Raw genomic sequence first — 20,567 nt, 5'->3', positions numbered from 1 at the left:
AAAAGGTAAATAAAAAATTGCACAATTTGCCAAAATTTTGAAGCTGAAGACAAGAACTGATATCAAGAGCTCGTAATTCGGTTACCTTACTGCATTAATAAACCGCTTTTTACGTAACATTTATATTTAAAAATTTCTACACAATAATTTACCATCTCTGAGGTTTTTAGAGAGATTTCATAAGAAAGCTACCTATTATAATAGGTACCATGATTCGACTTCCGGAAAAATTCGACATATCTTCGCGTTTCACATTACCCAGGTCCCAAAACCACCGTCAATTCAAAAGTTTATTTATACATTCATAAATATATTTCACTTTCTTGTGAACACGATAACTGCCGTAATTTTGCGCCAATCACTTTCAAATTTATAAATAAAATATAACGACCCAAAATGTCGATCCACTTCGTAATTGGGCAAATCGGACCAAGGGGGTGGAATAATTTTCTTGTTAACTAAAATGTCGAACTCGTTTAAAGTTCCTACTATTCTTTGGCTGGGCCTAAAATTTATTTAAGTAAAGTTTTTTGATATCACCAACCATTGGTCCAGGGAGTGGAAAAAATGGGGTTTCGAAGACAAAAAGAATTGTACTTCTCTTAATAGGCATCGAATCGGTTTTAAGTGGTCGTTAGTTATCTGCATTACCTAAAACCTTAGAAACAATTTTTGATATGACCAACTCTTACGACAACCAAAATGTTGCCAAATTGTAAGACCAAAATGTTGCTGAAATTGTAAGAAGATGGGGCTTGCCGTATGATAAATATGTGAGACTTCTTTTCACATGAAACCGTTGTCGTATTGAGTAAATTTGAAATTTTTCTTAACATTAAGGTGGAAATTTTATTTATCCTCTACTTAGCACCGGTGAAATGTACCTCCGCCTTCTAGCGTGCCGAAAGGGATTTTTTATTTTATTTTTAAGAACATCTGCTTTGTGTGATTTCATCTTATATATATATATATATATATATATATACTCGCGCCGGCCTCCGTGGTGGGAGTGGTACCGTCTTGGCCTTTCATCCGGAGGTCCTGGGTTCGAATCCCGGTCAGGCGTAGCATTTTCACACGCTACAAAAATTGTTTTTCATCTCATTCTCTTAAGTAATACGTAACGGTGGTCCCGGAGGTAAAAACAAACATATATAAATTCTAAATTAACATTAATGTAACTTTATAAATAAATTAATTTATGTATAAAATTACATCGTCTTTTTCCAGAATTAGGCCGCATGAATCCATTAAAGTTGGAACTTTTAGTAAGAAAATTTGTTTTCTGTCTAATAAGAAATCCTTCTACATGTTTTCAATAAAATTACATAGGCGGACGGTGGAAAGTTTTTTGACTGCAAAAATAATGGTGTACACCATTATGAATGGTCTTAACTTAATATTACTTTTCTTCTAATAAAAGTAATGAGTTCCGTCTTAATAAGACCAGATGCTTTACGGTACATTAAGCGACGAAGACGCTTGAATTATTCGTACGTTTCGCTTTTATTTTATTGATTAATCATGTAATTAACAAACGATGACGTTCAAAGGTTTATAAGATTCTAAGAAAAAAGTTCCCGTTTTTTTTTTCTTTTTCATTATACATAATTGATTTACTGGAACGTTATATATAGATATCGTATTAGCTTTAACGAAACTGCTTCAAAAAGTCTTTTTTCATCGTGCACACTCCGCAAATTTAGAACCTACGCGAATAAAATAAATTGAAAAGGGATATACTTCTTTTTCAAATAGACTCTTTGTGTTTTTAACGACTTTTAAAGATATATTCTTAGAGTGTGGGGATAATGCAGATAAACTGTAAAGAAATGTAATAAAGAAGCAGCTTTAATCAAGACTGTTACAATTTTGTTTGTTTTCCTTTTGTTTGACAAATTGTTAAAATTTGATTTTTGAATTTATTTTTAAAAATAAAAAAATTAAATTTACCTTAAATTTATGCTATCTTCCACTATAGTTTTTTCTTCTCTTTTTAAATATTTTTTGCTGCTTCAGATTAAAAAAAAACGCATCAAGCTCATAATTTTTACATGTTATTCGTACTCTTCTATTAAAATATTCTCGCATTGATGAGTTTAGATTTTAGTCTTGGGCTTTCAAATCGTAATCATCTGTGATTTTCATTTTTTTATATCGTCAGTCACTTGACTGGTTTCATTCATTTCTTAATTTTTTTCTGATGTATGTTTGTTTATCTTTTAATTTTTAACATATTTGTTGTGTATTAAATCTTTAGTTGATCGGTTTATTGTGACCTTTTTTGTCCATACAGTTTTACCTTCTGCATTCCTTAGTAAATTAACTATCCTTGGTACGTGTATAACCTTCTTTTTTCCTGTTTAGCCTCCGGGAATTACCGTTCAGGTATTACTTCAGAGGATGAATGAAGATGACATGTATGAGTGTAAATGAAATGTAGTCTTGTACAATCTCAGTTCGACCGTTCCTGAGATGTGCGGTTAATTGAAACCCAGCCACCAAATAACACCGGTATTCACGATCTAGTATTCAAATCCGTATAAAAGTAACCCTTTACTACGACTTGAACGCTGGAACTCTCGACTTCCAAATCAGCTGATTTGGTTAGACGCATTAACTACTAGATCAGCTCGGTGGGTTGGTACGTGTATAACCAACTGATTTACTTCTTCTTTCTCTTCTGTTTGTTTTTCGTCTTTCGTAAAGACGTAAATATTTCTGTTTTTTGTCTTTTAAATTATCCATTTTTTGCGTCATTACAAATGTTTGAAAGAATTTTTCTGTTAATCCTATATTTGATTTAAATTTATATATGTATAAAGTCTCAACTTCCTTATGCTTTCTTCCTTTTTTAATGTCTTCCTTACGACGTCCATAATTTTTAATATTCCTGTCTAACAATTATATATTTTAATTATTACTTAATTCTAAAACTTACTTTTATCTTTTGATTATTTTAAGCTATATTTTCTTCTTTAAGTAAATATCAATATTGTTAAACATAATTAATTTCTAATTTCAGCTCTAATATCATCAGAGATTGATTCTTTTGTATTTTATTTCTTTAAAGTTACTTCGTTTTCAAAACTTTTGTAAAATCATTTGTAACTTCTTAACATAAGTTTTAAAGCATTTACCGAAGATTAATGCTTCGGTATGTTGCGATTACTCAGTTTTTTCTTCTGTTCTAAGATTAGTTCTTCTGTATTTAAATCTTGTCACCGGAGAAGAACAAGAGGGGCCTTAAATATTATTGGCCCTACAAATGGCTGCTTAATAAGTTGAATATCATTAATTAAAGCAGGTTGGTATTTGCTATAATTGGTTCACAGAAGAGCTATTTGATTTGAAAGCTCCACTAATTACAACTTCAACGATAGGGGTAGCTCGGTAGTCTCAATTTCGACCGGTTCTTAAAAGAACCGTTGAAGCTTGTCATCAAGCTCGAACGGAGTTGGCAGGCTGATCGGTGTTGACCGTTTCAGCCAATCAGAAGGTTGCTGAAACGGTTGGCTGAAATGCCTGGACGCATTGGCGTCAAGACCGTGTCCCGGCTTCTGGGGTGGGGTCTAGGAACTACATAGTCGGGCATGCATACCTCACCTTATGGATTAGAGGCAGGCCATGAAAAGATCTAACCGACGGGATGACCTGTGGGACTAGACTTTTGGCCGGCGGACAGGGAGGCCGGTTTGAGTAGACAACCCCCTGGGCTGTGCTTTGCTTTGTTGTGGATCCGGCCCAGGGGGTAGGGAATAAAAAAAAAATGAGAAGGCAGTCAGGGACAGGAGACTAGCCGAATTGTTAAATTGTTGACGCTCTGCGTCGCCCGAATACAGTTATTAGAGATTCCTGATTGGCCGAGTCAGCGCACGGTATCTGACTGTAAATTTTAATTACAATTTCACCATATACAGTAAAAAATCAAAAACTCTTATCGTCTTTCAACAAATGTTTTACCAATTTCTACCCAAGACAACCCAGACGCAGTATTATACTCAGATGGATCGAAACAGAATGATAACACTGGATGAGCTTTTGTTGTAAATTACAGCACCTATATGTTCGATCTACCTGGTATTACAAGTGTCTAGAATGCTGAACAGTACGCCATCAATAAGCCATTGAATATCATTAACCCAAAATACCGTCACATCCTCATTTGTAGCGATCGTGTAGTGCAGTCTAAGCGTTAGAAGAATTGTATTCTATCGTCATCGAAATTCATAATGCAATAGCTGAGTAGAACAGTCGCAACACATAAGTGACTTCCTGCTGGATCCCTAGCCATGTGGAAATCCTTGATAATGAACGTGCGGATTCCGCTGCTAAATGCGCATCGAGCCAACAGTCTTTCACCACTCGTGTTACTACCGACGATTTTATTAATTCTGTTGAACATACTATTCGAGGAAAGTGAGAAGGTGAAGGGTTCTATAGTAGAAAATTATATTGTTTTAAAAAATTACCTAAAGTATCTTTTCGCTCCGATACATCAAAGATACTGTGTTTCCATGAAGTCCATCAATCCGGAATAAAAGTCGAGAGAAGATTATTATTTGCCGTTTACGAATATCCATTTCTGTTCGCGCTGCGACTCCAACTAACGATACACCTCATCCTTATGGACTGTGTGTGTTATTCGTTATTGAGTCGTATTTTAAATTAGGTATTAAGATCCAAGATGTACTAGGAAACAGTACAATGATGCCATTGAGAATATCTTGTTTCTAAGGCCGTGCATCTGTATTCGACTACTTAATAAATATGGAAGTGTGCTTTTTTTAATGTTTGTTCCGAACGATTATAACGCAAAAGCGTTTTTCGCCCTTCGAAAAAAAATTTGTTCTAGATGCACAAAAACAAAACAATCGAATTTTTTTTAGGAACAAAAATTGAAGCTGTTATTTTAGAAAGTGAAGCATGGCAATTAAATTTTCAAACAAAAAAATTAAAAGTACTATTAAACATACTTTTTTGTAATAATAACATGATTTAGTCTTTTATTTTACAATATTTGTTTTATACAAGTTAGGATTATAAATTTAAAACAACTTCAGTCATTTCAAGGATCTGTAATAAAAAAAATTAAATCGTTTAAAAGAGTAAAACGTCATACAGTCTTCATTTCTTTATAAAAATGGTTACTTTAATGCATTTTTATCGGCCAGATACTTGATCATCTACTATTTGATAGCCCTTTTCACATTGAAAACCGTAGAACTAAGTTTTTTTACATCTCCAGCGTGCTGTATCATCTCAGATCATGTTTTTGACACAATGATCAGGCAACAGATGGGAGTAAATAAACGGGCATGGTTTAATGATAAAAGATGATGTTCTATTTCTTTAGAAGGAAATTTCGATGTTGTCGAAAAGTCTTTCGGCAAAACTTTCCGTTAATAATCAGTTATTTCATTCATTGAATCATCGTGTAAATAGCTTCCAAATTTCCCCTTATAGTTACGCCAACGTCCTTCAAAAGCTACCTACCTTAAATAGGGCAGCGTTATGGACTATTCTATATGTGAAAAGTGCATGAACAGATAATAAACATTAAAATATGCACTTAACTGTTTGGGACTTTCTAATAAGGATCGTCAAAAAAAGAAACCTTAAAAAATCATAAAGAAAATCTAACATAATCCTTTGTAAAATCCGTTATATAGAGTAAAATTGCGAGGATAAGCATCGAAATAATAAATCGTAGTAATAATAATAATAATATTAGTAATATATATTTATTTAGTCATTATTCTTAAGTGATCTTTAATTTGTTGTAATTAAATTCCGTTAACAGTATTTAATGAAATATTGCAGAATCTCTGCTGACTTTAGTTACAGTGTTAATCCGTTGATTATTTGCTTTGCTAATATTTAAGTTTTATAGGTATATATACTCTAATCTGCATTCATGTATGTTATTCTGTTTAAGCTTTTGTGTTAGTATGCGGGATTGATTAAATTTTAACGGTTAACGGTTGAAGTGAGGAAGAAAATGGTTAGGAAACTATATTCACATCTTAATGCTTCTCCTATAAACTTCTGCCTTACATAAAGGTTAAATTTACTATAGAACAGCCAACAGTATATCTCATTTCTATAGGAGAAACTGATATTAAAGCGGTATCAGTGAAATCCACGTTTGTGCGTACATGTGTGTGTGTGTGTGTGTGTGTGTGAGTATATTTGTATTGCTGTAGCATATTGTATCCATCCATCCGCCCATCGTATGAGGAATAACCGACGAGTATAGGTATGTCAAAGGTTTCTATCCACCGTATGCAATGAACTGAAACAAGAACACCCTTTTATACACATTTCTTTTTTTCTATCTTTTTAAACAAGCGTATACATGTACGCGCACGGTTGTACATACGTACACACCCTCGTGGATGATATATCTTTTAGTTTGATTAATTAAGCCTTGAAACTGTAATTAATTAATTATGAAGTGGTTCCTGTTGACATAGAAAGTTATACAATTACACGCATGGTTAATTTCAACTATACATCCAGGCACGCATGCATGCACACATACATACATATTTATGTCTGTGTTTTTTGATAGGTTATGTTAGTTCGTTTTTTAATATTTTTCCATAGCATGATTTATTTTTACAGGTAATAAATATATTTTATAGTATAAAAGAACTGAGGGGAAATAATTACATATACTGTATTTAGTATATTAATTATTTTGAGGGCGTTCTATAATAGTTCATACTTTTATTTTTTTCTTCATTTTATTTCTTTGTTGTTATTATAATCCTTTATAGGAATATGTAATGTTAAATGCAAGACCTTTAAATTTTAAAGAAACATTTTTGAAATATCCGTTATATATTTTTTTCTGTGAAATGATATTTTTTAAATGTAAATGAATATATTTACTACCCGGTGAGGACTCGCTTTGCTCGCCCGACCGTCTAGCCAGGGGGGTTCTGGCTCCTCGACCCTCGACGCGTTCGTATCCTCATGTTTGTGAGAATATTAAATATTTTACCGAAATATTTTAAGAAAAGAAATATTAGTGTGTAGAGAATATTTTTCTGAACATTTTAGTGTGTTTATGTTTAAAATAGGATTAAGGAGTGAGTTGATCTGTAGAATTTAATAGTTTTTAATAGAAATATAATGTTTAATGGTAGCCATATTGATAACAGGAAACTAATTGGCTCGGGAATGCCGTCTTCTTTGTTTAGCCTTGTTTGTGTTCATGTTAGGTTTTGTTAGTTACCAGTCGAGCTGTTGCTATTGACGGAGAGCGGACCACGTGTTGCGCAGGCCGGATGCGCACCAACGACGACTCTTTCCCGCCAAATAAAGAATTATCATTTTACTGCTAAATATTATCTAGTACCGATGTTCTTTGGTGGTTAGGTTTCAATTAACCACGCATTTCAAAAATGGTCGACTTTTTTATACTATACAAGACTACACTCATACATATCATCCTCATTCACCCTCTGAAGTAATACCTGATGGTGATTCCCGGAGGCTAAAGGTGGGGGAAATATTGACTAGTAATTCCTTTCTTTTATTATTAAAATTAAAAAATTAAAAATAAAAATACAAATATAAAATATAAATGAAAATAATCTACGCTTAGAAATTAAATAAAATAATTTGTAAATTAATCGACAACGGACTGCTTCTAGCGGGAGAGAGTTGTCGTGCGAATCCTTCCGGTACACCACCACTGGTCCACTCTGCGACAGTAGCAGCTAAAATATAAATGTGAGGACATGATAAACAAACAAATGAACAAACCCACGCACCATCTTTTTTTTTTTTTTATATAAGAAATCCAATTTTATTTTATCATTAAAAAATTTAATTTGTTAGTTGTATTTCGAAATGTTACATTAATTAAACACTATCGGTATAGATCTAGAAGATCGATTTAACTAGACCAATTAAATTTTAACAATATCTTGCACAACTATTTCTTGTAAAATTGTAGTTAACAATACATCATAGCCTATTAAACATAGTGTATTATATAGCTACGGTACATTCTATGAACAGAAATCGCTACTACTTATGAATACTTACTAAATATGTATCTATTCTGAAGATATCTAGATAATTAATAGTATGATGACTTGGTTGTTAAGTGATAAAAATATTTTCTCTTAAGCTAGCAATATTACGGTAAACCTACCGTTCTGAAATTAGTTCATCATTGTTTAGTAGGGTTTCTTTGTGAAAAAATTAGCTAATATGATACATTTTAGGTTATACAAATTAAAATATTTTGTTTTACTACAGATGTAGATTCGACTTATTTTACTACGCCGGTGGCCGAGTGAGTAAACTTAAGTAGACGAATACAACTGAACAATTTATCGCTTTGATCCGATAAAGGTTGTTGAATTAAATTATTTTAGCTAATACCAGTTTTTTTTCCATTTTTGGTATAACTGAAATGGTTTATTTATTGGTAATCGTGAATTAGAGAAGTATCTTGTTTGAGTGTTTATTTTTTATTTCTCGGTCACAGCATTGTCACTCCCTCCTCGACCATCTAGTAAGTTAAATGGGCGTAAAAAGTAAGAAAACCTTGAAAAGTAGGTTACCGTATTTTCCCGAATATAGGTCGGCTTTTCTTACTTATTTATCGATTTTTCCTACATATTCTCCGATAAAATGTGAGGTTGACCTATATGCGGGGACACATATTTTAATTTGACCGAACTTTTAAGTTATTTTCGTAGTTTATTATTTTTTTCCCTATATTCGGGATGGAAGAACTTATTACATTTTATATTTGTATTAAAAACTATGTTAAGTTAATTATTATTATTAATAATGGTATCTAATTAAGAAATCATATTTCCATAAAGATATTGGCTTTTTAAATTAGAATGAAGGTAGATTTAAAACACAGGATTGCATTTTCAAACTTTTAAAGAAAAGGGATGATTAAATTAGTTACATAGACTAATTTAATTTTTTTTAAATTGTTTTCCATTTTCTCATTTCCGTGAAACAATAATTTTTATTTCATTTATTTTAATTTTTACTTTCCCCTCTAATAGCGATAAGCAGAGCTATAGCTCTAGATGGGAATATATTGTAATCGGTCCAATTTGAGCATATGCGTTTTTCACCTACGTTTTAACATCTAAGGAACCCAAAAAACACCAGATGGAAATTTTCCGGATAATGTTCGTTTATGTGCTCGGTGTTAGCCTTTAAAACACCTTTTATCTTAAGGACTTCTAGACTGATTTGACCAAACTCGGTCAGATTACTTCTATATAAATTAAATTTTCAACTTAAAAGGTGAAGGGAGTAAGGCTGTAGAGGGAGATCACCCTCAGTATCTGAAATTTCGACTAATTAAGGCCATATTTTTCTTAGGCACATTTGTTAATAATTAAAAAATAACAATATTTGCAAAAAAATGTCAACCCCATAAAATGCTGTTGTAGTCGTCTGCTATGTTGTGACGTCACAGGCGAGGGGTAGAATTAAATAAATGAATAATATTTAAAGTGTTAAAAGATAACTCGGTCTCCATCCTCGGGGCTACACCAGTCTTTCACTGTACAAGTGAAACGTTTTTTATGTAATTTGTGAAACTACATTAGTTTAGTTAGTGCCGACCGTCGCCGCTAGTACCGCCACATCCGTGAGAATTAAATATATCGGTATGCGAATTAAATATCTATCGGTATACGCTTGCGGTTTAATTAGAATCATAGAATTAAATAAACGAAAAAAGTATTATATGAAAAAATTATAAATTTTTTCATATAACTAAATACTGTATATGTGTGAGCTGTGCACCAGAAATAACCCACAGTTATAGGACTTTTACTCACAGCTGACGGTCCTACTACTGTGTTGTCAGATTTAAAAAAAAATAATAATAACACATTAAACCAGTATAATATTAAAAATATTATAATAAAATACTAATATAAAAGAATAATAAAAAGTATGTGTAGTATTATATAGTTATGTATAATAAATTTCGAAATTAATTTATTATTATTAGTAAAATTTTATTTGGTGGGAAAAAAATTCTACCAATTTCTTTCCTGAAGATTAAATTCAGAAATGGGCTTCGGCGTGTATTCGAGCAAATATGGTAATTACAGATGTGTTTGTTTTAATGTAAGTACGTTTAATATTTCGTAATATAAGTAATGAAATATTTTAATTACTACATACGGTAATACGCTGATAAGACTGCTTTCCTCGTATATCTTAATTATAAACGTGTCTATACTCACTCGTGCGTACGAAACAGAAGTTCGAGGGGAAATGCACTGTATGGAGTGTTGGGAGAGAGTGTATTTCTCAAGTTTCTCTTTAATTTTCCACGCGTCAAAACTTTTTGTTCATTTTGAAATATAATGTAATAAATGAGTGGTTTCAAATTATAAATAAATCTAATAGAGTTATTATTTATTTATATATATAAAATTTTATATTGTTGTTAAAGAATAGTAAAAAATGTATGCCTTGCATCTTTCCTAACCGAAGTTATATTATATCTGCTTTAAAAAAATCGCATTAGTTATAAATATTAATTCATTCATTAGTTAGACGAAATGTAGTAATAAATCTTTTTAAAAACTCATTTAAAAATAAGGTAAAAATTTCACTTTTTTTCATTGTTGTTTATAAATATAATGAAATAATTTAACAATTAATATAATCCACCTTACCAGCACGTTATGTTCTCTAGATATTTCGGCTTACTTGGAAATTATTACCAGTCGGTAAAATTAGTGCATTAAAGTCAAAGTTTAAAAAAAATCATAGTTAAAATTTAAAAACTGTCATGATTTTCCGGTCCTACTAGTATACTGAAGGAAAAAGTTTTTAATTTTAAATTTTAACTATGATTTTTTAAAGTTTGACTTTATACATTTATTTTAACCCCTGATCATAGCTTCCAAGTAAGCTGAAAGATCTAGAGAACATATCAAAGTGTTGGTAAGGTGGATTATATTAATTATTAATTTATTTATTTAACATATCAGCGGTATCATGTTTGAGAAATTAAATATAAACAATCTTGGTTGATTATATATATGCATTATTTTAATAAACCTTTAGTCGAGAATACATTTTTCTTCGTTACCTCTATTGATTTGATGTAATGCGTCGCATTATTCATCTTATCAGATTAATATTTTGTTTTACACTTTTTATTCCAATATTTCTTACGGCTGTAGTTAGTATAAAATAAGTAAGTTATAAAAGGGACTATATTTAATGAGGTTCAGTATGCAACCTGTCGTGTATGGTGAACAGAGAAGATGTCACTTGTGGGACTGAATATCAACTAAATTTCAGATGACTTGGTGTACTGTTGGGGCAATATATTCTAGTGTACAATGAAGGGATGTGAGACTACCTCAGTTTCCTTTGTTATAAGTTCTTGATACGGTTATGCTGTTTTAGGAAATTGCATGTAATTCATGTCGTTCTACGTAAAAACGATTTAACACGTCTTAATCGCAAATAACAAATTAAAATTTCTGTAAATACGTTAGGTATATTTAACGATTGGAACCAGACTATATCAAATAATAATTATTATTTCTAAACATTTTACTTACTCTCTTAGAAAGTCGGTCTGCACTTGTTACTGATTGTGTGGCTGATTAGAACCTATTGTAAATAACTCGAACCGATAAATAGCGTTAAAAATAAAATTGGATTGGCTAAGCCTCTGTCTGGTCGACCTTCAACCGGAAAAATACCGTAGCGCTGACCCCTTTACCTTTTTCCCCATTTAACTTTTAGAGAAATATTGCGAAACTAAAGTTAGTCTTTAAATTATTTTAAAAGTTCAGTATTTATTCTTAAATATAAAAATTGAAGATCTTAAAATTTATCAAAGGATGATGCATAAAGAAATATTTATATTCACTTTTTACGTTTTTGTTCATAAAGGACAATTATTTAATAATTATAAAATAAAAATTTTTATTAAAATAGTAATTATCGGTCGATACTGCAATAGCATTAAAACGTAGAGAAATTTTTGTTTTTAATAGAATCAAATTAGCAGGAAAAAATTACTTTTACTCTGTAGATGATTTTTTTTTAAATGCAATATAAGTTCATAATATATATATAAATGTATATTCTCATTTTATTAAAACGTATGTAAAATTTAAAGGAAAATAACAATAAAGATAATTTTTATATCTGTCATCATCAGATGTAGATTTATTTAATCTTGTTTTTATAAATAGTTAATATTAACCAGGTTTTATATTTTATTTCATTAAAAATACTTTGAGTGTAAAACAGTAAATAAGTTTAATTTAGAAAAAAAAAATAAATAGAATCATTAAACAAAGAATATATTTACTAAAATAAACAACACTTTGTATTATTATTTGTTTATGATTTTTCTCTCTCGCTTTTGCTTTGTGTAACAAATCTGACGCAAGTACTCCTACATTTGTTTTTGAAATAACTTTTTATTTTGTTGCTATGATGTTCATTGGAGCTGTTAATTCATAATACTGTAACATAATAATTATTTGAATCCTTTTGACCTTCGTATTTAATTTAATCCAGATAGCGTAATGAATGTAAAATAATTTTTTTAAAGTACAATTTATTCAAACATTCAATTCATGGATGTTATTTTAGCTTCAATTTTTCTCGGTTCGTTTAAAGTTACATAAAATAAAAATTATACATTTTTAGTAGCAATTTGTTTCCTATGTTAATATAGTGTTTGTGTAATGGTGTTCATAAGTAAGTGAGCAGTTTGTTTGATTTTAGTAAATTATAACTTTTTGTTTCGTGTTTTAATTTTAATTTTTGTATTTAAAAAAAAAAAAATTACTGCCTCACATCATGTTGTATGCTCAATTCAGGCTGAATCAAGTACACTTCGGGAATGAAGAGATCAGAGACTACAATATAAAAAATCCCTTTCGACACGCCGGAAGGCGGAGATAGATTTCACCGGTGCTAATTAGAGGATGAAAAAAATGTCCACCTTAAAATAAAGAAAAACTTCAAATTTACTTAATACGACAATGGTTGCATGGAAAAGAAAGTTTCACATGTTCAGTATACGACAGCCCCATCTTACAGTTCCAACAAAATTTTTGTCATCCCTTGCCGTAAGTATTGGTTACATCAAAAATTGTAACAGCCAAAGGATTTAGGTAATGTTTAGAGGACTAACCATAAACCGATTGGATACTATGTCTATTAAGGTTTATGTTTTTTGTCTTCAAAACCCCATTTTTTTCTCACCATGGGCCAGTGGTTGAGTTTATCAAAAAACTTTACTTAGATAAGTTTTAGGCTCTTATTCAAATAATTGTAAGGACTTTAAATGAATTCAGTATTTTACTTAATAAGAAAGTTATAGCGATATTTTGTTTTTTTTTGTGTTTTGGTTTTGGTCATCCCTTGCCATAAGGGTTAAGGGTTGGTCCTATAAAAAATTGCCTTAGACAAAAGTTTTAGGTAATGTTTAGAGGACTAACAACCACTTTAAACCGATGCAATACTTCCCTATTAAGGGAGATATGATTTTTTTGTTTTCAAAACCCCCCCCATTTTTTCCATCCCCTCAGGCAATGGTTGGTTATATCAAAAATGTTTACTGGAGTAGGTTTTTGACACTTATCCAAAAAATATAGGAACTTTAAATAAATTCGTTAATTTACTTAATAAAAAAGTTATAGCAATATTTTATTTTTTCGAAATGTTCCATTTCCTTATTTTGACCGTTAACGAACTCGATTCAGATTTTGGGATATATATATATATATATATATATATATATATAATTGTATATAAACGTTTGAGCTGACGGTGGTGGTTTTGGGGTCTGGGATGTGAAACGCAAAGATATGTCGAAATTTTTCAGAAGTCGAATCATGGTACCCATTACAATAGGTAGCTTTCTTATGAAATAAACCTAAAACATGAAAGATACTTATTAAAAAAAAAAATTTAATTTTTTTATGGCTTGTTTTTTTTTCATAAGTTTCTTTATATTATTCCAAATTATGAATAAAGTGTACCAAAAAATGTGCTTTTACGAAATTGAAATATGTTTAGTATCAAGAAGTCATTTAGACTAATAGGGTAGGGCTCAATATGATGCCCCCCCCCAAAACAATTGTGCAATTTATGTCTGTGGGGTTTCGTAAAATGCCGATCGCCGAGGCGGATAGTTGCGTCTCGCTCTTTCATTCCGAGGTTCCGGGTTCGAATCCCGGTCAGGCATTGCATGTTTTCACAAAATTTCCATTTCATATTCCTTTGTCACAAGCTTGGAGCTTATGTGCTGAAATCATCATTAAAAGATTAAATCTTTGCCAGACTAATATCGATCATTTTTAAATAAGTTTTTTTTTGTTTAAACACCAGCTATCAAAGAATATTGGTAGTGTTCATTAGATTACGTAGTGGAAGGGATAACACGACAGACAAAAATCCAATTTTGATTCTGAATTTCCAAATTCCATGTTTTGAGTGAATTTTTTTTTTTTTTATATCCCTGCCGTATATTTCCCGTATAACGGTATAGATGGTGTGCTGAAATGGAAACGTATGTATGATCGGAGAACTCACAAGTCTCATGTCGAAAGATACGATTCGATATACTTATTTATTTTTGGAATTTAAACTTCAATGTTTTTTCAATAATTCATACATTTTTAGTATGAGAACACATAATTTGGTTTATTTCTTTTATCTAAAAATTTATTATATGCTAGTGTTCTAAAAAAAATAATTCACAGTTCATCAGGATTCAAAGAAAATTTATTTATATACTAAATCAAGTTTGCAGTCCTCCAATATATTCCCCTCCAAATGTAATACACGCTCGCCAACGACTAGCAGCTTTTGAATTTCTGTCAGGAGACGACCTTTGCTAAGGTGTCAAATTTCTTGGGTCACGGTAACCTGATCACTCTTGGACTGCTAAAATGAATTTCTCAGAGTGTTTGTTTTTTCTTTATAAAGAGATAGAAGTCTGACGGACACAAACAAGGGCTGTATGGTGGATAGCGAAGCGTTTCCTAATTATAATTATTGAAAATCAACGAAAGAACTCTCAATATATGGGTTGGCTTTGCCATGCAAAATTGACACACCACTTTCGATCATTTTCTGGACGCATTTATCGAACTTTCGGTTGCAAAACCTTCCGAATGATGTTTTGCATTCCATTTTCCATTCTACCAGTAGCTATAATATCCACTTTATCGTCAGCGAAAATTATCATTTTCTTCGCTATTGACTGCATGCGACGACATCTCTTTGGTCCCGAAAAATCACTGCATTGTTTGGTCCCGAAACTCCTCCAAATACTGCACTGTAACTTCCCACGTTCAAAACCACATACCCATATTTAATCCATTTGATTCAAGAACAGCTCGCCTTTTCTTTCATGTGTTAGCAGTTCTCGTGCGATTTCGGAACAAGTCGCTCTTTGCTGCTCATTGAGTCGGTGTGGTACCCTTTGCGCTACGACCTTTTGTTGTGCAAATGTACTGTTAAAATGTGGTGGATTGTAGTATTTAGTATTCCAGCTTTTTCGATTTTTCACAATGTTATGCGTTGGTGTTCAACGATCATTGTGACAACAGTAGAAACAGTTTTCTGTAGCAGTAGACGGTCGACCGGAGAATGGCTCATCTGCTATACTCCTTTTGCCATCTCTAAACTTTTTATGCGGTGCTGCGATCTACAGTATTATCAACACACACTGTCCTTAATGATTGATAAATTATTGGTTCTTAAGGTTTCGAATTTGGTGTATGCGTATTGCTCGAATTTTGTTATGCGATCCGAATTCATTTATGCTTCGTCTTCGGATTGTACTGACATCGTTACACACTTAATAGAGCCTGAACAACTTATATGGTCTGCTTTGGGGTACTTCAGGCAACACACAGCCGGTTGCCGTAAGTCGTTCCATATCTTCGTTTTCGTGCGCATGCGTACAGTTTATTACTTTTTAGACTACCCTCATATATGTAAGTTGATGTTTTAGTTTGTATTTCGATTAATATATTCATACTGTCTCAACATAAATTCTTTGAAAATGCTCAAAAAGGTTTTATATATCGCATTGATAGAATCAGTTTTCAACAAAATTGTGGGAGGGAGTTTCACAATTTTTAATTTTTGACTCTTTAGTGGTTGTAAAAAACTGAGATTTAATACGATGAAAGCACTTTAAGTAACTGAAGATTCCGAAGTTTTAAATCAATCGGATTTAGAGAGCCGAATATTCAATATTATTTCTAAATAGTTGTAGTTTCATGTCTTAAAAACTCGTTGACCCAAAAAGTTGAAATTTGTTACAAATGCTTGGCTCTATATTTACACACACACGAGACATGTATTTACAGTAGTTTTGAAATTAAAAAAAAAAAAAAACAAGTACACTCTTCATAACATTTTTATTTTTACGTGAAAGCCTTTTTAATCTTCTTTTCTACATATTTGCCACCAATATTAAAGCACTTGTATCATGCAACCAGCTTTTGAGGAATCTCATATCAGAAAGTTAAAAATATTAAGAAAACGTGGTTAATTAACGCGTATTAAAATAATTAATAGTATGTCTTTTATAGATACAGATGGTTTTATTTATCCAAAAATTATTGATATTTAATGTGTGATTAAATATCCCTTAGCTGATCAATCTAAAAAAAAATAATAATATTGATAAATAACTGATAATATATGTAATTTGACCTCATTTTATAATTGTATTTTTTTCTATTTTCAGACATGGACGGGCTGCGGGCCCTGGACGTATTAGCACTGCTACAGGAGAAACTGGCAGTGCTTAGTGGTGGCCGGGACCGAAGAGGTGGTCCGGTACTTACATTTCCAGCCACTCCACGTCGGGACCGCGCCAAGCCCGATGATTACCGACGCCTTCTCCAGTACCTCCTAGCTATACCAAGGTAATTTCTAAATGAAATAGCTACATATATGAATATAATTTAGATTATACAATTTTTTTTTTTTTGAAATTGTTTAATATTTGAAATACATATATATATATATTTATTTATTTCTTTTACTTCGGATCGTATGAGGTACAACAGGTGCTAAATATTTGCTTTAACATTGCAGTTACAATTATTTTGGTAAATTAAATAGACGAATTTCCCAAAATTTGTTCGATATTGATAGAATATTTTAATATATTTATTGAATAACGTTACTATTCTAATAAAATTATTGTAAAACAATTTTTTCTCAGAAACATTTTCAAAGAATTTTATTTAATACTGAAATGTACGTACTTTATTTTTTAGAATGTTACGTTTGAACAATATATTTAGCACGTGTGGGAAATTTTTTTTTAAATTCTGAAAACTCATAATTTAAAGAGAGGCTTCCCATTGTCATCTTCGTTTGTAAAAGATATATTGCTGGAAGATATGTTGTGTGTGCGCACGTGCGCGTGTATGTGTGAATACGCCTCTCTGAAGAAGAAAAGGAAATAATTTCAGGATATATTATACAAATGAAAAAAAAAAGAAAAAGAAATCCATGATCTATAAATGCTTCGTTTATGAGTTACAACTTGCGAAAAATGTTTTCCTGATTTATATACCAAGATAAAATGAAGCTATAGTGACATTTTCTGAATTTAAATTAAGGGATTAATTTGATTATTTCGTATAGTTTTTGACCTGAAAAATCAATAAAACCGGTCCTAGGACTGTATCTAGTAATTTTTGAAAAATTATTGTAAATCATACACTTTTGTCGCAGAAAACATTCTTTTAAGTTTAACAATAATTTTGTTAAATTGACCGTAAAAAAATAAATAAATAAAATTTTCCAACCAAATCTGAAGAAAATTTACGTTTGAGAAAATCTCTTTAACTGAACATGAAGAAGAATATAAGACATTTTACTTTTAAAATAGACATGTAGAACATGTGCTGAAATTTTTTTCGTTTCTTTCTGAAACATCCTTTGTATATACAAACCTGTAAAAATAGATTTTTCCTTCCTTTCTTTTTCCTGTTTAGCCTCCGGGAATTACCGTTCAGGTATTACTTCAGAGGATGATATGTATGAGTGTAAATAAAGTGTGTTGTCTTGTACAGTCTAATTGCGACCATTCCTGAGATGTGTGGTTAATTGAAACCAGTAAAGAACACCGGTATCCACGATCTGTTATTCAAATCCGTATAAAAGTAACTGCCTTTACTAGAACTTGAACGCTGGAACTGTAGACTTCCAAATCAACTGATCTGGAAAGACGCGTTCACCACTAGGCCAACCCGGTGGGTTCATTTGTGGTGATCCTAAAATAATAATAATAATACAATTTTCTTATCTATAGTTTTTATTTTTTTAATTAATAAGCAAATTCCATAGGAAGCCTGACTTTATCCGGTTGGACGTCACCCATTAGCTTGGGTTTTCCTACAACCCTTTGGATAGGAAACTTGGACAGTTTATATCGCTTCGCCTCCTCAGTATTTTCAGTAAAGAAGTTGCGGCCTTACCTGAGCCATATATTTAAACAGGGTGGCTTACCTAACTCTTGTTGTACTTTACCAAGGAAGCTGGAATAAATGTTAATAAAATAAGTGAAAAGAGGAAGGAAGAGGCAATCAAAGTACATTTAAGATAAATATTTTTTCTTTTTTTTAATAATTATGACCCTTTTTATATAATGTTTACCGTCAAGATTTTTTATTAGTAGTTCTTTAATCATATTAATTTAAAATTATTTTAACTAATTTCTATTAAATTCCTTTTCCTTAGCAAACATTTTTTGGTAAACAGATCATTTCTCCGGCATGAGACAAAGACTTTCAGGTGTGGTTTCCGACTTAAAATGATAAAATAATGGTTTCCGACATCAAATTATAATAATAATATATTGTATATAATAACCCCGGGCAGGTTTGTCATTTTTTATACCATACAAATTGTATTTATCATTAAGTAACTATAATTAGATCGAAGCTCCTGTAAGTATTTTAATAAATTTAAACTTGAGAGAATTAATCAATAGTAAGGAAAGAAATTAACTTCTTACTTTAATGGACGGTCAAATTATTTTTAGAATTACGACATTATGCTGCAATATCTGGTAATGGGATTACACACATTAAAAGTAACTTGTATATTTTAACATTTTAAATGTTTATTATTAGAAAAAATGTATGTATATAAAAATACAAATTATGTAAAGTCTTGTAAATAGGTGTGGTCTATGCTACTAAAGGTTTGTTGTAAAAGCTTTATAATATAGTACGCCTGTAGTACTTGTCAAAAGTGGTAGTATGAGTAAGTTAGAAAGGCGGTTTAGTGTGAACACCATCTCTCCTTTCCTCTCCTGTGTCGTTGGGATTTCGGATCGCTAGTGTAGGTAGGAAAGCAATATAGTGAAGGAAGATTCATTCCCTTTGAAAATTAGCTAGCCTTTCTGTCTTTGCTCGCTTCCTTCCCCTTTATCCATTCCGTGTTCCGTGCCGCAAAATAAGACTACAGTACCGCTGACCGGTGGCTTTATTGAAAGTACTATTGACCGACACTGATGTCCATTTTCCACTATTGTAACCTTGGGTGAGTGTATATGTACATAGTATATAAAGCTCTTCAACTAATATATTTCCCCCTAGCTACGCCCTTTATGTAGTCTGTATAAATCGTACATTCTCCCCGCTAATTAGCAGTCCTTTATGATTTGCCCTATTTGCTTCAGTTAGCAAAATCCATTCAATTCAAATTAATTTTCTTTTATTCTTTCTAAATACATCCATTAATACTATTTTAATAGATTTTTTTAGAGTTACCATCTATTTATGTATTACAAATTATTATGAAAGTTGATAAAATAATATTCTTTTCATTCGTCAACATTTTCCACAGAATTTCATTTTTTGGGTTTGGTGGGACGTATTTTACCGCCAGTTCTCTTTTGATCGAAGGAAATGTGGTATGGAGATTTATAACTACACAGTACTGTATATCTGAAAAGTTCCCGGAATAAATTTTTATAGTCGAACGAGTAACGCCATCTCTCGGACAACCAAGGAACTATGTAGTACGATGTCTGACGAGTGGGTGTACAAAATTTCATCACGTTTCGTCACTCCAGTCTCGAATTATATTCGGCCGCGTACGTTGTGTTCATGTGACCTTGTGCGAGCTCGTGACATGGAACAGAGAATCGCTATAACATTTTGTGTTCTACTTTAAAAATCTTCATTGAAACTTATTCTGTGATACACCAAGCATCCAGCGATGAAACCGCATGTCATACAACATATACGTGGCGGGAAGAGGTTTAAAGACGGTAGAGAATCATTGGATGTCAACAGAGAATCGTCGTCAACAGCTGTTCGCGACGAAAATTTTGCGAAAGTTCGCGCGCAACTTGTCAAACTGTCCCAACTGGTCAAACCGTGAATTCTAAATTCTGTTTGGAAGTAATGAAACGCCTGATGGGTCGCATTCATCGAATCCGGCCCTAGTACCGAGATCCAAAGAGCTTGCACCGAGCAGTGAAAGGGGATCCCAGAAAGTGATTTCTCCAGAGCTTTTGACGGGCTCTA

At 31.8% G+C, this 20,567-nt stretch overlaps 1 protein-coding gene across 11 annotated transcripts in view; it reads left to right on the top strand.

The window, feature by feature from the left end:
* Window positions 1-20,567, top strand: part of trio (trio Rho guanine nucleotide exchange factor) — a 1,562,448-nt gene that overhangs the window by 571,674 nt on the left and 970,207 nt on the right. For all 11 annotated transcript variants that reach the window (XM_075373360.1, XM_075373356.1, XM_075373361.1 and 8 more), the window contains one exon: window positions 16,760-16,940. In XM_075373360.1, the coding sequence (XP_075229475.1) occupies window positions 16,762-16,940 (179 nt within the window). In that variant the 5' untranslated portion in view covers window positions 16,760-16,761. The remainder of the gene's footprint in view (window positions 1-16,759; window positions 16,941-20,567) is intronic.

This window comes from Lycorma delicatula, chromosome 8, assembly GCF_047948215.1.
Source record: "Lycorma delicatula isolate Av1 chromosome 8, ASM4794821v1, whole genome shotgun sequence".
Lineage (NCBI taxonomy): Eukaryota > Metazoa > Arthropoda > Insecta > Hemiptera > Fulgoridae > Lycorma > Lycorma delicatula.
Note: the sequence above shows the minus strand (reverse complement) of the source record. Positions and strands in the feature narration are given on the sequence as shown.